Here is an 18,306-nt window from a genome sequence, read left to right as displayed (position 1 = left end):
GCCAGTTTTGTTTTGGTTTAGCTTTAGGTTCTTGGACAAAAACTGCAAACAGAAGGAAAACGTTACAGGTATTTTATTTGGGCAGATGAGAACAATATAATATAAATAATATTCACAGACGTTTTTCATAGTGAATAAATGATGTGTGCTCATTAGCTAGGAAGGTCCTTGTTTCACATAAAACCAGCATAAAAATATTTTTTAAAAGATGTATGTCTATATTAAATATTGCACTTTAATCACCACATTTAAACTTCCAAACCCCGCCCACCAAAACACCTACAACAATCAGCTGTAACAAATCCCTGTTGAATACCAGTCAGGCTTGAGATATTTAATCCTGACAGATATCCTTGTTTAATAAACACTTAATTGACATTACACTCGACATCCTCAAAGGAAAATTAAATTGAATGGCAAAAGAGCCATCATAGGATGTCAGAAAAGATATTAAGACATTTTTAAAGGAAACATATTATGCTCATATTCAGGTTTCATAATTTCTTTCCAGACTCTCTCTGAAACACTTTACCACAGACTTTGTAACTTTGGAGACCTTTTACATACACAACAAAAACTTATATAACACAGTACAGGAAAGGGGAAAAACTGAAAAAGCATAATGTGTCTCCTTTAAACAATCTGATGAATACATGTGCGAGTTGATATACACTCTGTTCTGGGCTCCTGATACTGGCTGCAGTGTAAGTCCCTGCTAGGGGCATGACAGGAATGTGAGCACACAGAGTAGGAATGGTCTGAGAATAAAGATGGAAATTCCAATTCATTTCAAAGCTAATTAATCTGAAGTTGTGAAAGACATTTACTGACTGTTATTTTAATGGAAGACAGAGTGGACATTTTGAATGTCTTCTAGTAAATTCTTAACTGAATGAAAATGTAGATTTGAGTTTGATGCGGGCAACTCTGCGTTCAGATTCTGGTTAGTTTGTGTTGTCGAGATGGAGATTGTTGGTTGCTTAATTGTTTCCATCCACAGCTGAGCCTCAGGCACACCAGTCTGGTGGAGCTCCTCACAGCTACTGGAGCTCAGCACCGCTTGTATTTCAGAACGTTGAGACCTTTCTGGTTCTTTGTTTTGAACACCATCACGAAGTGGTGAGGGGCAATTTTCCCCCGGCCCTCCTCGTCCACCTGGCCCATGAAGATGTAGTTCAAGCCTGGTGAGGTCACACAAAACAAACCTGAATGCAGTGGCGGAACGGCAGAGACATTCAGGGAGGCCGGACATCAGAATCTCCATGCGGCACGTGTACTATATGTTTATATGCTTACATATAAACATATTTGATGCTTCATTGACTGTTTGGACAGTGAGTTCTTCTGCTCACCTCACACTTTTTGGCGAGTCCTATCAACTGAGTGTGACGGCACAGCAGAGGAGGCAGACTCAGAGCCATAGGTTATTCAAAACAGTCGACCAGGAACAGCATAGTGATTTTCATAATTTAGATAATGACCATGTTTTCTGCAACAGTGGTTTCATATACCAGGAAGTACACTCTCAAGAACACTGGGCCAATGTAATTTTCACCAGTATGATGTGCACTCACCTCTTCTGATAAATGGACACTTCTTGCACAAGATGACGATCTTGGTGCTCATGGTTTTTCCCGCCTGCTGGATGGCCAGACTGCCTTCTTTATACACATTGATGATAGAGACAGTGGCGTACATACTTCCTTCTCTCATCACCGCCGTAATGACAGTGCCGGTTATTACTGTCAAAACACAAATCAAAAAACATAAGTATGGAAATCTACCTGTAAATTCATTTACATTACATAATCATACACATTCCCAAGATCCACAAATAGCAATTTGTATACTTTTTCATAAACAAGAACGACAATGTCACTCAGTAGAGCACATACCTTTGCCAAGGCTCAACATTCCCTTAAATTCTATCAAGCCATGTATCTAAGCCTCAAGGCAGGTCATGAGATCATAATCTCCACTATGGGATAATTATAGGTTGATATAAAGACAAACCAAATTACACCAAGACCAGCATTTGGTCAGAACATTAAAAAAAACACTAATAAAACTATTTACGATACATATAATTCCTTACAGAAACCGCATTATCTCAGCTACACATTGGTGGTAGTTACAGGCTTCTAGCCCTATGTGTTGCTGTACAGCAGATGGGGGAAAAAATAACACATGTTTTATAGATATGAGTCCCCTCAATATGCCTGACTTTTCATTAAGATCCATGCATTATTCCCTGGGGAAGTGATGAAAAATCTGTGGAGTATTTTTTTGTGTAATCCTGCTGACAAACAAACAAACAAACCAACCAACAGACAGGGGTGAAAAACATAACCTTCTTGGCGGAGTAAAAAAATCCAGAGGAGTATCCAAAATGAGCCTTGAATTAAATGTGGGGAATTTAACATCGAAAATTATCATCAATAGTCTGAAGGAAATGTGAATAATGTGTGCTTACTGTGCCTTCATTTTTATCTTTGAAGTGCAGCCTGTCAGTAAGGATGTCAAGGTGAATTAACGGCATAGCCTCTCCACATTTCCTTCCAGGCTTTCATCACTCCCTTTACGACCTTTTTTTATGGCTCCTTCGTCTACCCATGAGTGAATAGCTCCATCTCAAAACCCCAGAAAATACAACATCGAGGAAACCATTTACTGTCATTTTAAGACTTGCACTGATGAGCACTTCCAGAATGTGGCCTGTGACAATACCAGGTTAAATGCATACTTTGTAATTGTCAAGGATAGTGCTAAAATGTTTTTTTGAGTCCGAGGAGCACAGGTGACTCGAAATTATACACAGAGAAAACACAAAGCAAATTATTGTAATTCATCTACAAAATTACTTTTGTGTTTCAGTTAAAAAATAAAGTTAGATAGAAAGTCACTGATATGCTTCAGATAGAGTTCACAAATGTGAAACAATGAGAACGCGTCTCCCAGGTTATTTTATCAAACTCGAAACCAACTTTAGTCCCTGGGTCTGTTCCGTCTGGTGAAAATGTGCAGGGTGAAGTCTCAGTTATTTCCTGTTCAGTCCGACAGGGTCTCCAATAGTAAAAAAAATGTGGGTATTGTGGTTTGAACTTCAAACCGGCCATTCAAAAGTAACAGCAGAGTGATAGTGGAGCCTGAGGGAGTCACATCTCAATCAGCATGAACAGGATTCTTTACACGGATGGTACCAATATGTCTGGACTTCATATACTGTCTGTTTAATTTCCTGTCAGGGACGAGGCTATCCAGAGAGCTGCCTGTTTCAGCCATGTTATTTGAACTGTTGCTACTCTTAAATAAACCAGCGAGATGCTTTTGACAATTCAAAGTGCCTATGTCACACCACTAGATTAAACAATACCAAAATTATGACTGTTGATTAGACAAACTGTTTTTCAGGCCACTGTCTCGCCACTTCATGAAAATGTGAAGAAACATTGTGTGCTGAAACCACCACCACGTCACACAAATATCTTTTTTCCACATGCACCACCGCATCGCTAGCCCTTTCCTCAGTTCATGATGCAAATCCAGACGAGCTCTTTGAAACGCCAGTCTAACGCATGTGGCAAACATCTCCGAGAGGAAAACATCAGAGAGCCGGGGATTAGCAAAACGGAGGCCGAGCCTGAATCAACAGGTTCATTTATCAACAGTTTGCCCACAGTCAGAAGCTCAGCGTGTGTGTTTACACTGGTCCTACTGTACGCACTCCTTTACTTCCTGAGAGGCTATCAAGGAAGTCTTTGAGATGTCCGACGGGAGGAAAAAACAGAGGAGCAAAGATAGTGACATGATCAGGACTGTAAGGTGCTTGTTAGTTGAGATTTGGCTGCTGATGCTAATGTGGGTTCCGCTGACGTCGAACTTTGGTAGTATCTACACTGCCTTCCTTCAGACTGTGTGAGATTAGAATGTATGCAACATTAGACATGTTCACCAATACCAAGGAAATGCTGGAGTGTATCAGTGACTTTCTCCGTTGTTTTCATAGGCACTGATGTTCTTACCAAAATGGCTGGAGCAGTAATTACTCTCAAGTGTTCCTCGTCTTTTGCATTTCTGCTGGCACAGGGCGACGGAGTACTTCAGAGCTGCGGAGACACACACACACACACACAGAAATTCAATCTCTATAATTTTGCCTGCCACCATTACCAAATGTAAGGTATGGTTGCGCCCACTACTTCTACTGTGGTTTATTCCCAGTATATTCTCTTACAGAGTCCCTCCAAAATGAATGTCTGTCAGTCTCAGAGACAGTGTAACACACAGTGTGTAAAATAGCGAGACAAAGCGAACATCTGTTTTTACAGATGGACATTTTAAAGGGTCCATAAATAATAGAACCGTGGATTAAAGTAAACACAAGACGATTGCCAGGAGTCAGAAAGCGTTGTCACTGTATGACGTCATTGCAGGGAGGCACCAAAATAACCTGGCTTGACTAAGGGAAAGAACAACAGTGTGAGGGAATGTGAGTCTGCGTATGAAAATGAGCTGTGATTGCGGCCGCAGATGCAGACACACACCCACACTGTATATGGACTTAGTTGTGTTTGAACACGTGCTGTTGTTGGCTGCATCTATATTGGGACTTACAGTATTTGCACAGAGGAGAGTGATGCACCACAACTTGCACGTTTCATAATCACAATCCAATGTTTGTTTTGACCACTTTAAAACCATTTCATGTAAACAGAATTTCGCACTTATGTAAGCTACTTACTCAGATGAAGTAAAAAACATCAGCTCTGATTGAGAATTTCCAACCATAAGCAGTGTAAAAAGAGCATTGAAGGAGTAAATTGCTGCCACATTGTACTTTTACGGCTCGTCTTGCCCAGATCTGCTATCAGAGGCTGATAGAACACCCCCACCCCCTTTGGGTTTGACAAAGGGGGTGGGATAAACTTAGTACACAGCCAGTATAGTCACATAGCTACATCAACAAATACCTGATGTTAGAAGTTTTGTAGAGGTTCTTATTGGATAAAAGTTGATACCTACGTATGGGCCTGGTGGTGACTGGCTGTGTTGTAGTGGTGGGAGGTATCGTTGTGGTGGGGAACTTTTTCGGTCGGAACTTGTAGTGTCCAATGAAGCCGTCTGCTGTTAGACTGAGGTCCGACAGGAACTGGATCAGGAGTTGGTTCCCCTCAGAGAACACTGGTCTGCGGAGGAACAGCAGACAACCAGACTGAGGGTAAACTGATAAGAGGTCTCTGAATGGAGGCCTTGGTGGAAATAAAATATCCTGCATGGCAGAATCACCTACGCTGGGGGGCTGTCTCCGCAGTATTTGCCAATCCTCTTAGCATCATTGATTTCCGCCCCGTTGAAAATGGAGACGTGGTCATAGCGGCAGTAGTTGTCTCTTTCCACGTCAAACTTCTCGAACTTTACTTCAATAATCTGCAGCGGGAGAAAATCATTTGATTTAGCAAGGTGCATTTAGGATCTTCTGTGATCTAGTTGAGCTGTTCAGTTGGCAAATTACAGTTGGGAATGTCCATACCACGCCACCTTTTACTAAGAAAATTGCAATAAAACAATTTTTGAAAAGACCTGGTTCTTTGGGGCCACGATGTGCCAGGCACAGGTGACACCCGCTGGGTAGTCCTTCTCAGGCCAGTTGGGCGTTTTGAAAGTCCCAGAGGGCTTGTCCAATCTGCCTCCACAGTACTGGTCCCCTGTGGAGAAGTGACCGAGGTTAACCTTGGATCATCCTGTTAAATGCAGAAATTGTGATTAAACTACGTGATCGCGTTGTCTACATCAAAAAGCGCCCTCATCGGCCTCTTTGTTATTATGAAAACCCTAGAAAAAGCAAGTCACTCATTACCCATGTGCAGTGAGCGTTTTTTTTTAAAAAAGACAGCATGCTTCCGGGCATGTTTTCTTTGAAACACACTTAAGTTAATGTTTCCTTTCCAACATGTCTAAAGGACTACAAATTAGCACAGTCCCAAATTAGACACATAACAAAAAGAAAAATGATGTGCTGTACAATTCTGACAACACTCAGAGACAGAAGAGCAACAGTCTATCTGCTACTATCAACCATATAAGAGCCAGGCAGGCTGGTTAATAGACATTGTCCATTACAGCTGTCAGCTCCTTGGGAGCAGAGAACCTCCCATTAAAATTCCACAAAAACAGTGGATGAGACTTTGCAGGCCTGTCGAGAGGAAGCGTCTGATTCAACTCTAAGTGATTCTTCTGACCTGTGCTCTCCACTGAAGCGCTCCACAAAAACAAATTTCAGTGAGAAATTCCACATCACACTGTGAGAAGTGTTGAGCTGTTGCTCCCTTTCTGTCCACATGCTTGAAACTTCCACTAATAGCCTTGTCTCAGACAAATGAAATGCCCAAAGGTCACTGGCTTTTACCCAAACATATAAAGAAAGAAAAACTATACTCGCTTTTGTTTTACTGTGCCTTGCATGCCTCAAAAGTGATTCACAGATTTATGAAAAGGCTGGGCTCCACTTAAGGAGGTAAATGTCTTCTCTCTCTGTCTAGTCACTGTGGTACCATACAATGACCTCACTGAGGTGACTCATCTTTAAACGCTTTGTTAATTTACTCTATAAAGATTGACCCCTCTGCCCATACAGACACTCTCTCAGCTTCTTCTTTCCATACATGCCTACCTCTCTCATGGGGATGGGCAGCAGAGAAAACGGACAGGAAGCCACTCCCGGCCGTGTTGGCATCAGACACCATCTGCAGGAGCATCTTGTTGCCCGTAGAAACCAGGGCTCCGGGCTTGAACGTCCCACAGAAGCGGCCGAGTCTCTGCCCGTTGGCATGCCCGCTGTAAACGTCCACATAGTCGTAGCGGCACAGGTTGTCACTCTCCAAGTCAATGAAGCGGAATGACAGGACCACCACCTTGCCCTCAGGGACCTGGTTGGAAATGTACAGAGAGTAATAAAGCGACACTTTCACATCATTGATAATTTTATTCAGTAATAGATTGATACAATAAGTATACAACTTTCAGCATTGGGTAGTGTTACTTAGATGATGGAAAATAATGATTTCCACATGCTATATTACTTTTCTAAACAATTACTAAACTTGACACTCATGTGGACCAGATTATAAATGCAGCTGCTTTGACTAAACCATCAGCCCCACTGTTTCAAAATACAGTAATATAATGGAGCCCCTCAGCAAAAACTCCCTGGAGTTGGGTGTGGTTTAGTATTTTAAGAAGGGAATTAGGAGTTTGGGTTTGTATCATGTTGTGTAATAAAGAGATGTAGCTTTACCATTGTCATGGTTAAGATGTTACACGTGAATATGAAAGGGGACTCACTGTGATTCGCCACACACATTTGGTATTTGGGGGGTAAACTCCTGGGTACCCCTGGCTCCCGATTACTCCCGACTCCCCTGTGACGTTTCCGCCGCACGTGAAGGTCGGTCTATAGGAGAAATGGGGGGGGGGATTATGTTTTCTATTTTCCAAATATGAAATGACGATGTGTCAAAAACAATAAAACACGTATAAACACCAACGACTGCGGATGATTTAATTCCTCCTCCCTGCAGCGTGTGTCGGGATGCAGTCAACCACACAGCAGAGTCTTCCTCCAGATAAACTCGAGCTACAGAGGGTCCCTGACACCTGGCGCACTGATAAATCTCTCAAATTAACTGGAAGGGGGGGGGGGGGGGGGGGGGGGAATAGAGGTAAATGAAAGGTGTACCTCCGCTGAGTCTGCGCGCGGACGTCTGCCAAGAACAGTAGAGTCCATGCGCAAAAAAGAGCGCGTGTCCCCCACATTGTCGCGTTCGCGGAGCGGGCGCCTCGCCGGGTGTCGCTCCGTGGCACGAGTGGCATCGTGTTGTGCAGCTCGCACGCCAGGGGAAAAGTACCCGGCAGCTCCTGCGGGGAGTTCCAGCGACTGCGGGCCGGAGCGGATGAATATAGCGTTTGTTCTGCGTGGTCGGAGGGAGGGCGCACAGACTGCTGCTTTTTTTCACGCGCGCGCACACGCACAAAGAAGGAGGGTGTGGGGGTCCTGAATTAGTTTCATACGACACCTGGCCTGAACACCCGCTTGAAGGAGATGGCATGAATTGACTTGACTCGAGAAGCCATGCGCACGAACTTTCACATTCCAATCAATACGAACTATGGCCCACATATTAATTCATGAATAATGTACGCACTTCCTCTCCGCGGAGACATAGAGGACAACCGCGGCGCGTTCTGTTCGAGGAATGTGAATCGTTAGACCAGCTGACTGCTCTTGATTAAAGTTGGGTGATTGAAATCGCCGCGGGCTTCGTGCTGAATGATACTCACAGGTAACAAGAGGCCGACTGGAGAGTAGTGGAGCGGGAGGTCGCCACCTGCTGGAAATGTGGTCAACAACTACTTAGTGCATCTTCTGTTATAGCCTCAAATTGTCTGTATTTATTCCATTTTTATTTAGCATTATCAATAATATGATAGGCTATTTGTAGCAGCCATTTGGTCAATGCGAAGTTTCGACTCTTAACCCACTGTGACCTGACACTAAAACAAACGGTGGGAAATGTGTTTTAATTACGCATATAAAGGAGGGTTTTTTTTTTTGTCTGAAAATAATTGAAATTTTCAAACACGTCTGGTTTCAGTGTTATTTGAACGTAACGATTTGTTCACCGGTAAGTGGCGACGAAAATAAGCTCGCCCATCGCCGAATCGGTGATCGACTTGGTGTCCTAGCGTGTCACATTAGCCGCCGCTATCTACTACTCGACGATCGATTTTATTTAGTTACACAAAAAATGGCGGACCGAACGCCTGGTGGCTCGCAGAAAGCTAGCGCTAAGGTGAATTTACCGTTTGTACTTGCATTAGCTAGGTCACGTCTGTTGTAGAGGAAACAACGTAAATGACAGTATGCTCGGACCTCTTTGAATGTTTTTTGAATGTGTGTAGCAACCGTTGTGAAGTGCACGCAACGGTGTTAGCTACCTACCAACGAGCAACAGCTAACCTTTAGCTCCCCAGCTACACTGGCTAAAATAGGCTAACGATTTAGCCGCCAGATGCAGGCGTAGTCAGGGCAGTTGGCCTAGAAATATATATTGCCGACATAGTTGATCGGTTGATATTGACATAGCTGACATTCAGAACAAAGTTTGGTTGATGCACATTCGAAACTAAAGATAATACATGAATATTTGGGAACTTGGGCCTCCAGCCTTAGCTCCCTGTTGTAGTCATTCGCGGGGTCAGTGGCGCTGCAGCAGATAACTTGTTGGGCCTCTGGCTAATTTGACTCGTTTGACGCCTCAGTTAGATTTCAGTTAGATAAATTGCATTCAATTCAACTCTTCGAATGGCCGTAAAGTGGTCGTGCAAAGATCACAAAATATGTGTGGACTCTAGCAAGGTCCACTTTAGTGCAGTCCGAGTTGCGTGGTCGTTATGTTACCGAATCCCGCGTGACTTACCTGTCAACATGGTCGCTGTCACGACTCCGAAACCAACAAGATCCATTGCTACCACTGTTTATAGCAACGTTGTGATTACCCGGTTGTGTTGTATGTACCAATAAACAGTTATATTGTTTGAATGTATACAATGAAATACCTTTTTGGGAGTCAAACATTCTTTGTTTTCATTGGTAGGCGCTGCTAGAGAGCAAACTGAAGTCTTTCAGTATTGGCAAGATGGCAGTGGCAAAGAGGACACTAAGTAAGAAGGAACAAGACGAAATAAAGAAAAAGGTAAGAGTGGGCTGCCCTTTTTGAGAATATTGAATAGTACCTGTGAGATAGTTATTTCTAATACTGTTTTCTGTTGTAAGGAGGATGAGCGTGCAGCAGCGGAGATATATGAGGAGTTTCTTGCAGCATTTGAAGGAGGAGGGGAGGGCAAAGTCAAAGCCTTTGTTCGTGGTGGTGTTGCTAATGCAACAAAAGGTACAGCATATATATAACATGTCTTTCCCACATGTGTAACATTATATGCTATGGCACAAGAACAGTTTTCAATAAACGAAAACATTCTTTCTCCTTACAGAAGAAGCAGCTGCAGATGAAAAGAAGGGAAAGTTGTACAAGCCCAAGTCACGTTTTGAGAATCAGACAAAAAGCTTCTTGCCTTTGGATACCCCGCCACAGTTTTTAGCAATAGACAAAAGACACGTAAGTCAACAAGTAACCTCTCTTATTTCATCATTAATAAATAATTCTTTGTTTCACTGTGTCGATAATATTTCCACTTCTGTATTATAGACTTTGAAGAAGGGCAATGAAAAGGAGAAGAAGAAGAGCAACTTGGAGCTCTTCAAAGAAGAACTAAAACAGTAAGCTTTTTTTAAAAACTTTTAAATATAAAAGTTTGGCGCGGTGGCAGAAACTAGTCGTTGCCAGCTGTTATGGTGTGGAATAGTGAACTTAATTGTACCATATACTGTTTCCTGCAGAATACAAGAGGAAAGGGATGAAAGACACAAGATGAAAGGACGCGTTAGTCGTTTTGAACCTCTCTCGGGCATTGAAGGAAGACGCTCATGTAAGTGTATATATGCTGCATGACGGTTGTCATTGTACTAGCTCTGCCTTGAAAATGGCCCTTTTCCCCGCAGACCTTTCTCAACTTCCCTACCCCTCTTTGTCCACTTTTGCCCTGAAACAAAATTTATACTGCTTTTCTGCTTCTTTTAGCGGATGGTTCTTCAAGAAGAAACCGTCCGTCCAGTGGTAATTTTGACTTAATACAGTGGCCGTGAATACCTTCATCTTGCCAAGAAAATATGTTGTCCCGTCAGACAGCAGTAGGAAAGTCTTCTCTCTTCTCTGTCTCTGCAGTTCTGGATGATTGTGCACCAGGTTCCCATGATGTTGGAGACCCGTCCACTACTAACTTGTATCTTGGAAACATCAATCCACAGGTAAATTTGTATCCATAAATATATGGAGTGGAGAATAGAGATGCATGCTGACATACCCTCTCTGTGAACAGGTGGAAGTCAGTTGCTTAGTCTATGGGCTGACTCCCAATTCCAAATGAAAATGTGCTGCTTATGCTCACAATTAAAAAGTGGTTATGTCCTGCAAATGTTAACTCTGTCTGTTTGCTGATATGTGTTACTTTGTAGATGAATGAAGAGATGCTGTGTCAAGAGTTTGGCCGATACGGCCCGCTGGCCAGTGTGAAGATCATGTGGCCAAGGACGGACGAGGAGAGGGCTCGGGAGAGGAACTGTGGTTTTGTGGCCTTCATGAACAGGAGGGATGCTGAGCGAGCACTCAAGAACCTTAATGGTATAGAGATGTGGTCATTTTTATTAAATAAACATATGACGTTCTTCTGTTCTTTCCAGCCCATGTGATATATCTTTTGCACTGCGATTACAGGAAAGATGATAATGAACTTTGAGATGAAATTAGGATGGGGCAAAGGTGTGCCCATTCCACCCCACCCCATCTACATCCCTCCTTCCATGATGGAGCACACACTCCCACCGCCTCCCTCTGGCCTTCCCTTCAATGCACAGCCCCGGGAGAGGCTAAAGAACCCCAGCGCTACCATGCTTCCTCCACCGAAAAACAAGGAGGAATTTGAGAAGGTAACTCAAAATGTCAGCCTAGGAATTTCTCATGGGTTTATAGGAGTGTTATGTTAATTCTGCTGGTAAGATTTTAGTCTTTATAATGAGCAGCCAGTACAGGTATTAGTCTTAGTTTCTGTCAGTGATAGTTTGTCTTGTTCACAGAAGGAAATTAGCTGCACTTTGAAAGTTAGCGTGTGGAAAATTCTCAGTGATATAGGGAGGGGTTTAAGGGTAATGCAGTGTCTCAGGTGTTTGGCCTTTAGTAAAACTGACAGCACTAGAGGAAAATTGTTGTCTTTTTGTACCTTTAAATGTATTTTTTATATTTTTCACCTGTTGCCTTTTTAACAATACTCACATTCTATGTTTATTATCTGATGTGACTTCATATACAGACTCTGTCGCAAGCCATAGTCAAAGTGGTTATCCCAACAGAAAGGTACATGTTTTTCTTTTTTTAAATTGGTGTAAAAACTTAGAAACAAACAAACAAAAAACATCCCATAATGAACCAAAAAGAAGTTTGATCAGTTGATCACTGCATGCTACAGGGGGCTGGTCAGTGTGGCTGAGCAATGGTTGAGGCAATTGTACATTGTCTCCATAATTAGTACATAGAATCATACTGACTGAACAGTTTGTTGTGTACCTCGCTTTTTCACATTCCACCATCATTCATAATTCCTTCAAAATATACTGCTACACATCATTAAACAAGCTTATTTTAATGTTTAGAGAGAGATCATGACTTCACAGTTCGACTCCATACATCAACATGTAATTGTGTTGCCCAACTTCAGTGACATGGTATTCTGCCACATACACAGCCTGCTGATTCTAGATCTGTAGTTTGTGCTGAACAAGCCCTCTGACCATTGCTCACTCAGACCGTCAGCCCCCTTGGCCTCTGTCACCCGATCAGGAGCTCAGTAAATCTGGCCCCTGCCAACCAATCCAAACCTGCCAGCACTAGTTTATCTATGACCTTTGACATTGGCCTTGGTGAGCAGCACAAGTTGAACTGTCTGCAGCAGCGAGGGACCTGAAAAGCGTCATGGGATGGATTGGGAAAGTATACTGAATTTTACCTTGCCATTGGTACGATCGGCTCCAATACAAGTAAATGTGATCTGTGTTGTCAAATGAAAGACATCCTTTGTCTTGTTGGCCACTTTAGGCTAATTGTATGCAGCCTGCACCACATGTCTCCTGCAAATTGTCACAAATAATTCTAGTGATCCCATTTGAACTTGATTCAGTCATTACCAACAGCACCGGTAGATAACATGTTAAGCAGCTTTAGGCCAACAGTCCTATACACTTCGCATTAGTCAAGAGATGAGTGGGCATTGAAAGGCACCATATAGACTAAATGTTTTAGCTTACACAATACCATGTCAATATCTAAATAAGTTCTCCAGCTTTAAGTTTTCAAAGAAAGGGTCCAGATAGCACAATGTAATCCAAACCTATTGCACTGTAGCCTTAAGTAGCACAGGCACCAACTATCATTTATACACAATTTAAAAAAACAACTGCTGTTACCTGATTTTGTTAGTTAATTAATTCTCAATGTGAATGCTTTACTGTCATCAGTTGTGATATTACAACATTTGTTCCACGTAGGCCCAGAGGCAAAGTTTCGCAGCTGCACTTAATTTATGCCTGGTCAGATGACACTCTGACAGTCTGTGTATTCAGATATGAACTGAATATTGTATATGTTTGGCTGAATCATTTTCATGCCAGGTACTTAATGTAGTAAAAAGTACCAACACGGCCACACACTATTTAGTTGTAGCTCTGTACATGTCCTCCAAGACTTCATTGTGAAACATACATAATGTCCTGGTACGGCTGTTTCGAGTGTCAATCCACCAAGTATAAATTAATTTTTCAATAGGCAGGCATCTTAGTGCTCACAAGTCAGGCCGGTCTGAATCTGTTTGCTTTAACTGTGTTTTTCTTGTAGGAATTTGCTCTCTCTCATCCACCGAATGATCGAGTTTGTGGTGCGTGAAGGCCCAATGTTTGAAGCCATGATCATGAACAGAGAAATCAACAATCCCATGTACAGGTAAGGGCTCATCAGGAATATATTAATTATCGTTCCGGTAGTAAAAAGGCAGATTTTATTTTTGCTGAGTCATGATGGTTTTAACTTGCTTCTCCCCCACCCCCAGGTTTCTATTTGAGAACCAGAGCCCGGCACATGTATACTACCGGTGGAAGCTGTACTCCATACTACAGGTTTGAATTCAATGTTTAAAAAAAAATGGTAATGTCATCCAGCCCACATGCAAAACTGTCAATAACTGTCTATTTTTACTTCATCAGGGCGAAGCACCAGTGAAATGGAGAACTGATGACTTCAGGATGTTTAAGAACGGCTCTCTGTGGCGTCCGCCTCCTCTTAATCCATACCTCCATGGTCCTTATGACGATGGAGAGGAAGAAGAGGAAGAGGAGGAAGGCATCAAGAAAGGCAGCTTGAAAGAAGAGTAAGTAATACTTATTTCTTCAGCATAAATTATAGGTAAAGTCACACAGTGCACAGTAAAATTATTAAACTGTTGATGTACCTCTGCAGCGAGCGGGACAAACTAGAGGAAATGCTGCGTGGTCTGACTCCCCGGAGAGGAGACGTCGCAGAAGCCATGCTGTTCTGTCTCAGCCGCGCCGATGCTGCTGAAGAGATAGTAGAGTGTATCACGGAGTCTCTCTCCATCCTCAAGACCCCTCTTCCCAAGAAGGCAAGTACCCCGCTGCCAATTACTTCAAATTCTGTGGCAGACAGAATTCTGTGGCAGACAGAATTAAAAATTAATTTTCCCTTTTCTCTTGTCATTTCAGATCGCAAGGTTATATCTTGTTTCTGACGTGCTGTACAACTCATCTGCCAAAGTATCCAACGCCTCTTACTACAGAAAATTGTAAGTTGTTTATATACTTTTATTTATAACTATCTTTGTCTTTAGACGTTTAAGTCACTACTCAGTTTTAAATCAAACAAATGCTCTTTCCCTGTTGTCAACAGCTTCGAGACAAAACTCTGCCAGATTTTCGCAGACCTCAATGCAACATACAAATCGATACAGGGTCACCTTCAGTCTGAGAACTTCAAGGTACCGAATGTCAATGACTTCTTTTCATTTTTTAGTTAGTGACCCAGGTCACTCAGCCGTCTCTGTCTTGTCCTCTTCCTCGTGGCAGCAACGGGTGATGGCGTGTTTCAGGGCGTGGGAGGACTGGGCTGTGTATCCCGACCCATTCCTCATCAAGCTGCAGAACATCTTCCTGGGTCTTGTGAATCTCGCCATAGAGAAGGAACCCCCTGTCGTCGTCGTCGTCGTGGAGGCAAATGATTTCACCATACCTCACCATTGCCATATTTTAAAAAAAAAAACAACAATTATTAAAGTCCTAGCTTGATTAATTTTTGTGCCTTCTTTGTCCCAGGCGGAGCCGGCAGAGGACATTGACGGGGCTCCGATAGGGGAGTATGTCGACGGCATGCCACTAGAGGACGTGGATGGTGTGCCGATTGACGCTGGGCCTATCGATGGGGCTCCTATCGACGGAGCCCCCCTGGATGACCTAGACGGTGTTCCTATCAAACCCATGGAAGAAGACATCGATGGGATACCTTGTGAGTGGCGCACAGGAATACAGAGGATATTGATGATGAGCTCGGTGTAAATGTTTGCATGTCTTGAACAGTTGCTTATTTTCCTGGTTTTATAGTTGATCAGTCCAAGGAAGCCACCTTCAAGGTAGCGCCATCCAAATGGGAAGCAGTGGACGAGTCCGACTTAGCATCTCAAGGTGAGACCTTTGTGGCTCCAACTTTTATACTATGGACATGCTGTTCCCAAATTATTGAATTATATATACAATGATGTTCACACATGTACATCTACAGTTTACCTTGGTGCTGTTTCTGAATTGGCTTTTGTTTGTTACTCAGCTGTGACAACCTCAAAGTGGGAAGCATTTGAGCAGCCAGATGAAACAAAAAAGTATGTTTTTTTTGACCATCTTTTAAAATATAGATCTGTTCTGTTACATACCTTGGTGCACTCATTACCTTTTTTTTTTTAAATAATTGTTTTCCAATCTGAAGAAACGAGGAGGACAGTGATGATGAAGACAGGAGCCCTCGCTCGGACGATAATCAGAGCTACTCCAATCCCATCAGAGATGATTCTGATATCAAGTCCAAGATGTCTGAAATGAATGAGGAGAAGCGATCCAAGCTCAGAGAGATCGAGGTACTTCACAAATACAACTAAACCCCACACGTCGCGTACCAACATGTGATGTTCTGTTTTCACCCATTTTCCTTTCATTGTTCACCAAAGGTCAAGGTCATGAAGTTCCAGGACGAGCTTGAGTTGGGGAAAAGACCAAAGAAGCCTGGCCAGAGTATTCAGGAGCAGGTGGAGCATTACAGGGACAAACTACTACAAAAGGTACTGAATTAGACAGTGACTTTTACTAAAGATGCTACTAAATATAGAAATGACAATCTACAATGTGGGTAATTTGTTGTGTTCTTTACTGAAGGAAAAAGAAAAGGAGAAACTTGAACGGGAAAAAGAGAGGGAGAAGAAAGAGAAGGAGAAAGCCGAGGCACGGTTAAAAGACTTGAAGAAGGAAAAGGAGAAGGAGGACACGCCGACCAGGAAAGAGAGGTGAGCGAACAAGTCCGGTTCATTCATCAGTAAAGGTTTAGTAATAGTATTTGAAACTGGACTTCATAAAACATGGGATTTGTTTAATTTCCCATCTGACAGACGTTTGTCCCCTCCGGTTGACAGGAAGCGGCGCCACAGTGGCTCACCCAGCCCGACGCGAAGCAGCAGCCGACGAGGCCGCTCTTCTTCGCCCCGCTCGGAGCGGTCAGAAAGATCCGACCGGTCGTTCTCAAAAGATATTTCTTCTCGCACTTCCCACAAAGACTCCCCTCGATCCAGCACCAAAAAGTCCTCCAAGAGGTAAGAGGATCTGTAATTAGAGCTCAATCTTGTTATTTTTAACCATACAATCCCCACGCTGGGTTTGGATGTAATTGGAGTATTGCGTGTTTGTCCCACTAGATCTCCCTCGTCACCTCGCACACCCAAGCGAACCAGAAGGTCGCGCTCCAGGACACCCAAGAAATCCGCTAAGAAGTCCCGCTCCAAATCAAAGTCTCCTCACCGATCTCACAAAAAATCAAAGAAGAGCAAACACTGACACGTCTTTGCCTTCTCCTCCCTTCTCTCCGCCGTGTTGTATAAAAGATTGACCGAGTGATGTGGCAGCTTGAAGATCTCTGCCCAAACGTTGATGTATAGGTAATGAAGAGTAGGGGGTGTTGCATGGGTTGCCATCTGGTGTATCAAATGGATGGGGCCATTGCTGTTTTATATTGTACAAAAAGATAATGTGCTTGTGTCCTGATTCCCATCCACCCTCCCAGTGGAATTCATCCATGTGGTAGACCACACCCATACAGTGTGATGACAATAGTCTTATAATAATGCTGTCATTTTCTGTTTTTGTAGTTCACATTAAAAAGAATTCCTAATAAACAAGTTTCATTTTTATTCAAGTATAATTGTGACATTCAGAAACAAGTCTTGCATTGTGCATTTTGGTACTTATTTCACAATCTAATTAAAATTAGTTTTTAATTTAAAGGAAAAGCAGAATTTTGTTAAGGCTAGTAACATTACCAAGAGTAAGTATAAGGCAATGTAATAATTTATCAAGTGAGTGAAGCCAAAACTTTACAGTTTGGCTTGTGCCTTCTTGAGCTGATCGCTGAGTTCCAGGTGAGCGATGGACGAGAGGTGCACCTCATCTGGTCCGTCGGCAATGCGCAAAGTCCGTACATATGAATACCTGAGGAAGAAAATGGCCGTCAGGAAGGAGATTCATTTAATGCATGGTCTCAATCGTGTGACGGGAAATACTCACATCTGTGCAAGCGGGACGTCACCAGACACACCTGCGCCTCCATAGACCTGGATCGCACAGTCCACCACCTTACAGGCCGTCCTGGCTGCTGCCACCTTGATCATGGCAATCTAAAGCAGCGAAACATAACCACGTGTTCTAACTCAATGTTACATATTAAATATGCAAGCATATTTAACATATTGCATAGTATTATTTGGGGGAAAAAACTAATTGTTTATGAACACTGCTCACAACTTCAAATATTAACCACTTGTAGATGGTGGCGAAACCTATAAAGAAAGTTTTGTCTCATTGTTAAACTGAATTGGCAAGTAAATACGACGAGTATCATAAATTCATGTATCCTCCCTGCCAAAACTGCCTGCTATAACCATATGCATGTACTTCATTAGTAAATAGTATATACTATATTATACAGTATGGAATTAGGACACAGTACGTGACTATTTCCCAAAAGTACCTGTTTGCGAGCAGCCTTGCTGCCAGCTGTGTCTAGTGCATGAGCAGCGTGCAGAGTCAGCAGGCGGGTCTGTTCAATCATGAGACGGCACTCCGCTATCCAGTGAGCAACAACTTCCTACACACACACACACACACACACACACACACACACACACACACACACACACACACACACACACACACACACACACACACACACACACACACACACACACACACACACACACACACACACACACACACACACACACACACACACACACACACACAGGTTGCATCCATAAATCTGTCCA

The 18,306-nt window shown here is 42.9% G+C and overlaps 3 protein-coding genes across 7 annotated transcripts in view; 1 reads left to right on the top strand and 2 right to left on the bottom strand.

The window, feature by feature from the left end:
- Positions 1-57: 57 nt before the first annotated feature.
- On the bottom strand, positions 58-8,275 carry pcolce2b (procollagen C-endopeptidase enhancer 2b). The gene is made up of 9 exons (XM_035618608.2): positions 7,736-8,275; positions 7,342-7,450; positions 6,671-6,926; positions 5,581-5,705; positions 5,291-5,427; positions 5,023-5,186; positions 4,023-4,106; positions 1,575-1,742; positions 58-1,181 (listed from the first exon to the last, which is right to left on the bottom strand). The coding sequence occupies exons 1-9, from the start codon at positions 7,867-7,869 to the stop codon at positions 1,051-1,053; spliced, it is 1,308 nt and encodes a 435-aa protein (XP_035474501.1). The 5' UTR covers positions 7,870-8,275; the 3' UTR covers positions 58-1,050.
- Positions 8,276-8,719: 444 nt separating this feature from the next.
- LOC118290873 (U2 snRNP-associated SURP domain containing) lies at positions 8,720-17,175 on the top strand. 4 transcript variants are annotated; one of them, XM_035618600.2, is made up of 26 exons: positions 8,720-8,849; positions 9,654-9,752; positions 9,833-9,947; positions 10,048-10,172; positions 10,263-10,333; positions 10,454-10,542; positions 10,695-10,730; positions 10,839-10,921; positions 11,129-11,294; positions 11,388-11,599; positions 11,980-12,023; positions 13,557-13,661; positions 13,768-13,834; positions 13,922-14,085; positions 14,175-14,337; positions 14,438-14,517; positions 14,622-14,709; positions 14,798-14,941; positions 15,044-15,233; positions 15,329-15,409; positions 15,552-15,603; positions 15,708-15,855; positions 15,946-16,056; positions 16,151-16,278; positions 16,381-16,581; positions 16,684-17,175. In XM_035618600.2, exons 1-26 carry the CDS (start codon positions 8,805-8,807, stop codon positions 16,820-16,822), a joined length of 2,946 nt encoding a protein of 981 aa, XP_035474493.2. In that variant the 5' UTR covers positions 8,720-8,804; the 3' UTR covers positions 16,823-17,175. The 4 variants fall into 4 exon arrangements, with proteins under 4 accessions (XP_035474493.2, XP_035474494.2, XP_035474495.2 ...); XM_035618602.2 differs by having other exon boundaries at positions 8,721-8,849; positions 16,405-16,581; XM_035618601.2 differs by lacking the exon at positions 10,695-10,730.
- The window catches only part of nphp3 (nephronophthisis 3), a 34,152-nt gene continuing 32,999 nt past the window's right edge, over positions 17,154-18,306 (bottom strand). For both annotated transcript variants that reach the window (XM_035618598.2, XM_035618604.2), the window contains 3 exons: positions 18,012-18,128; positions 17,549-17,658; positions 17,154-17,473 (listed from right to left, as the gene is read on the bottom strand). In XM_035618598.2, coding sequence (XP_035474491.2) covers positions 17,359-17,473; positions 17,549-17,658; positions 18,012-18,128 — 342 coding nt within the window. In that variant the 3' untranslated portion in view covers positions 17,154-17,358. The remainder of the gene's footprint in view (positions 17,474-17,548; positions 17,659-18,011; positions 18,129-18,306) is intronic.

The sequence above is a fragment of the Scophthalmus maximus genome, chromosome 21 (genome assembly GCF_022379125.1).
Source record: "Scophthalmus maximus strain ysfricsl-2021 chromosome 21, ASM2237912v1, whole genome shotgun sequence".
Lineage (NCBI taxonomy): Eukaryota > Metazoa > Chordata > Actinopteri > Pleuronectiformes > Scophthalmidae > Scophthalmus > Scophthalmus maximus.
Note: the sequence above shows the minus strand (reverse complement) of the source record. Positions and strands in the feature narration are given on the sequence as shown.

Bases quoted from the DNA above. Each gene is read 5' to 3' on its own strand.
- pcolce2b (XM_035618608.2), bottom strand. From the start codon at position 7,869: ATGCCACTCGTGCCACGGAGCGACACCCGGCGAGGCGCCCGCTCCGCG. The intron at 7,451-7,735 runs GTACACCTTTCA...TTTCTCCTATAG, and splicing joins CGCGCGCAGACTCAGCGGAG to ACCGACCTTCACGTGCGGCG. The intron at 5,706-6,670 runs GTAGGCATGTAT...ACTTCTCCACAG, and splicing joins TGCCCATCCCCATGAGAGAG to GGGACCAGTACTGTGGAGGC.
- LOC118290873 (XM_035618600.2), top strand. From the start codon at position 8,805: ATGGCGGACCGAACGCCTGGTGGCTCGCAGAAAGCTAGCGCTAAG. The intron at 8,850-9,653 runs GTGAATTTACCG...TTTCATTGGTAG, and splicing joins CGCAGAAAGCTAGCGCTAAG to GCGCTGCTAGAGAGCAAACT. The intron at 14,338-14,437 runs GCAAGTACCCCG...TTGTCATTTCAG, and splicing joins AGACCCCTCTTCCCAAGAAG to ATCGCAAGGTTATATCTTGT.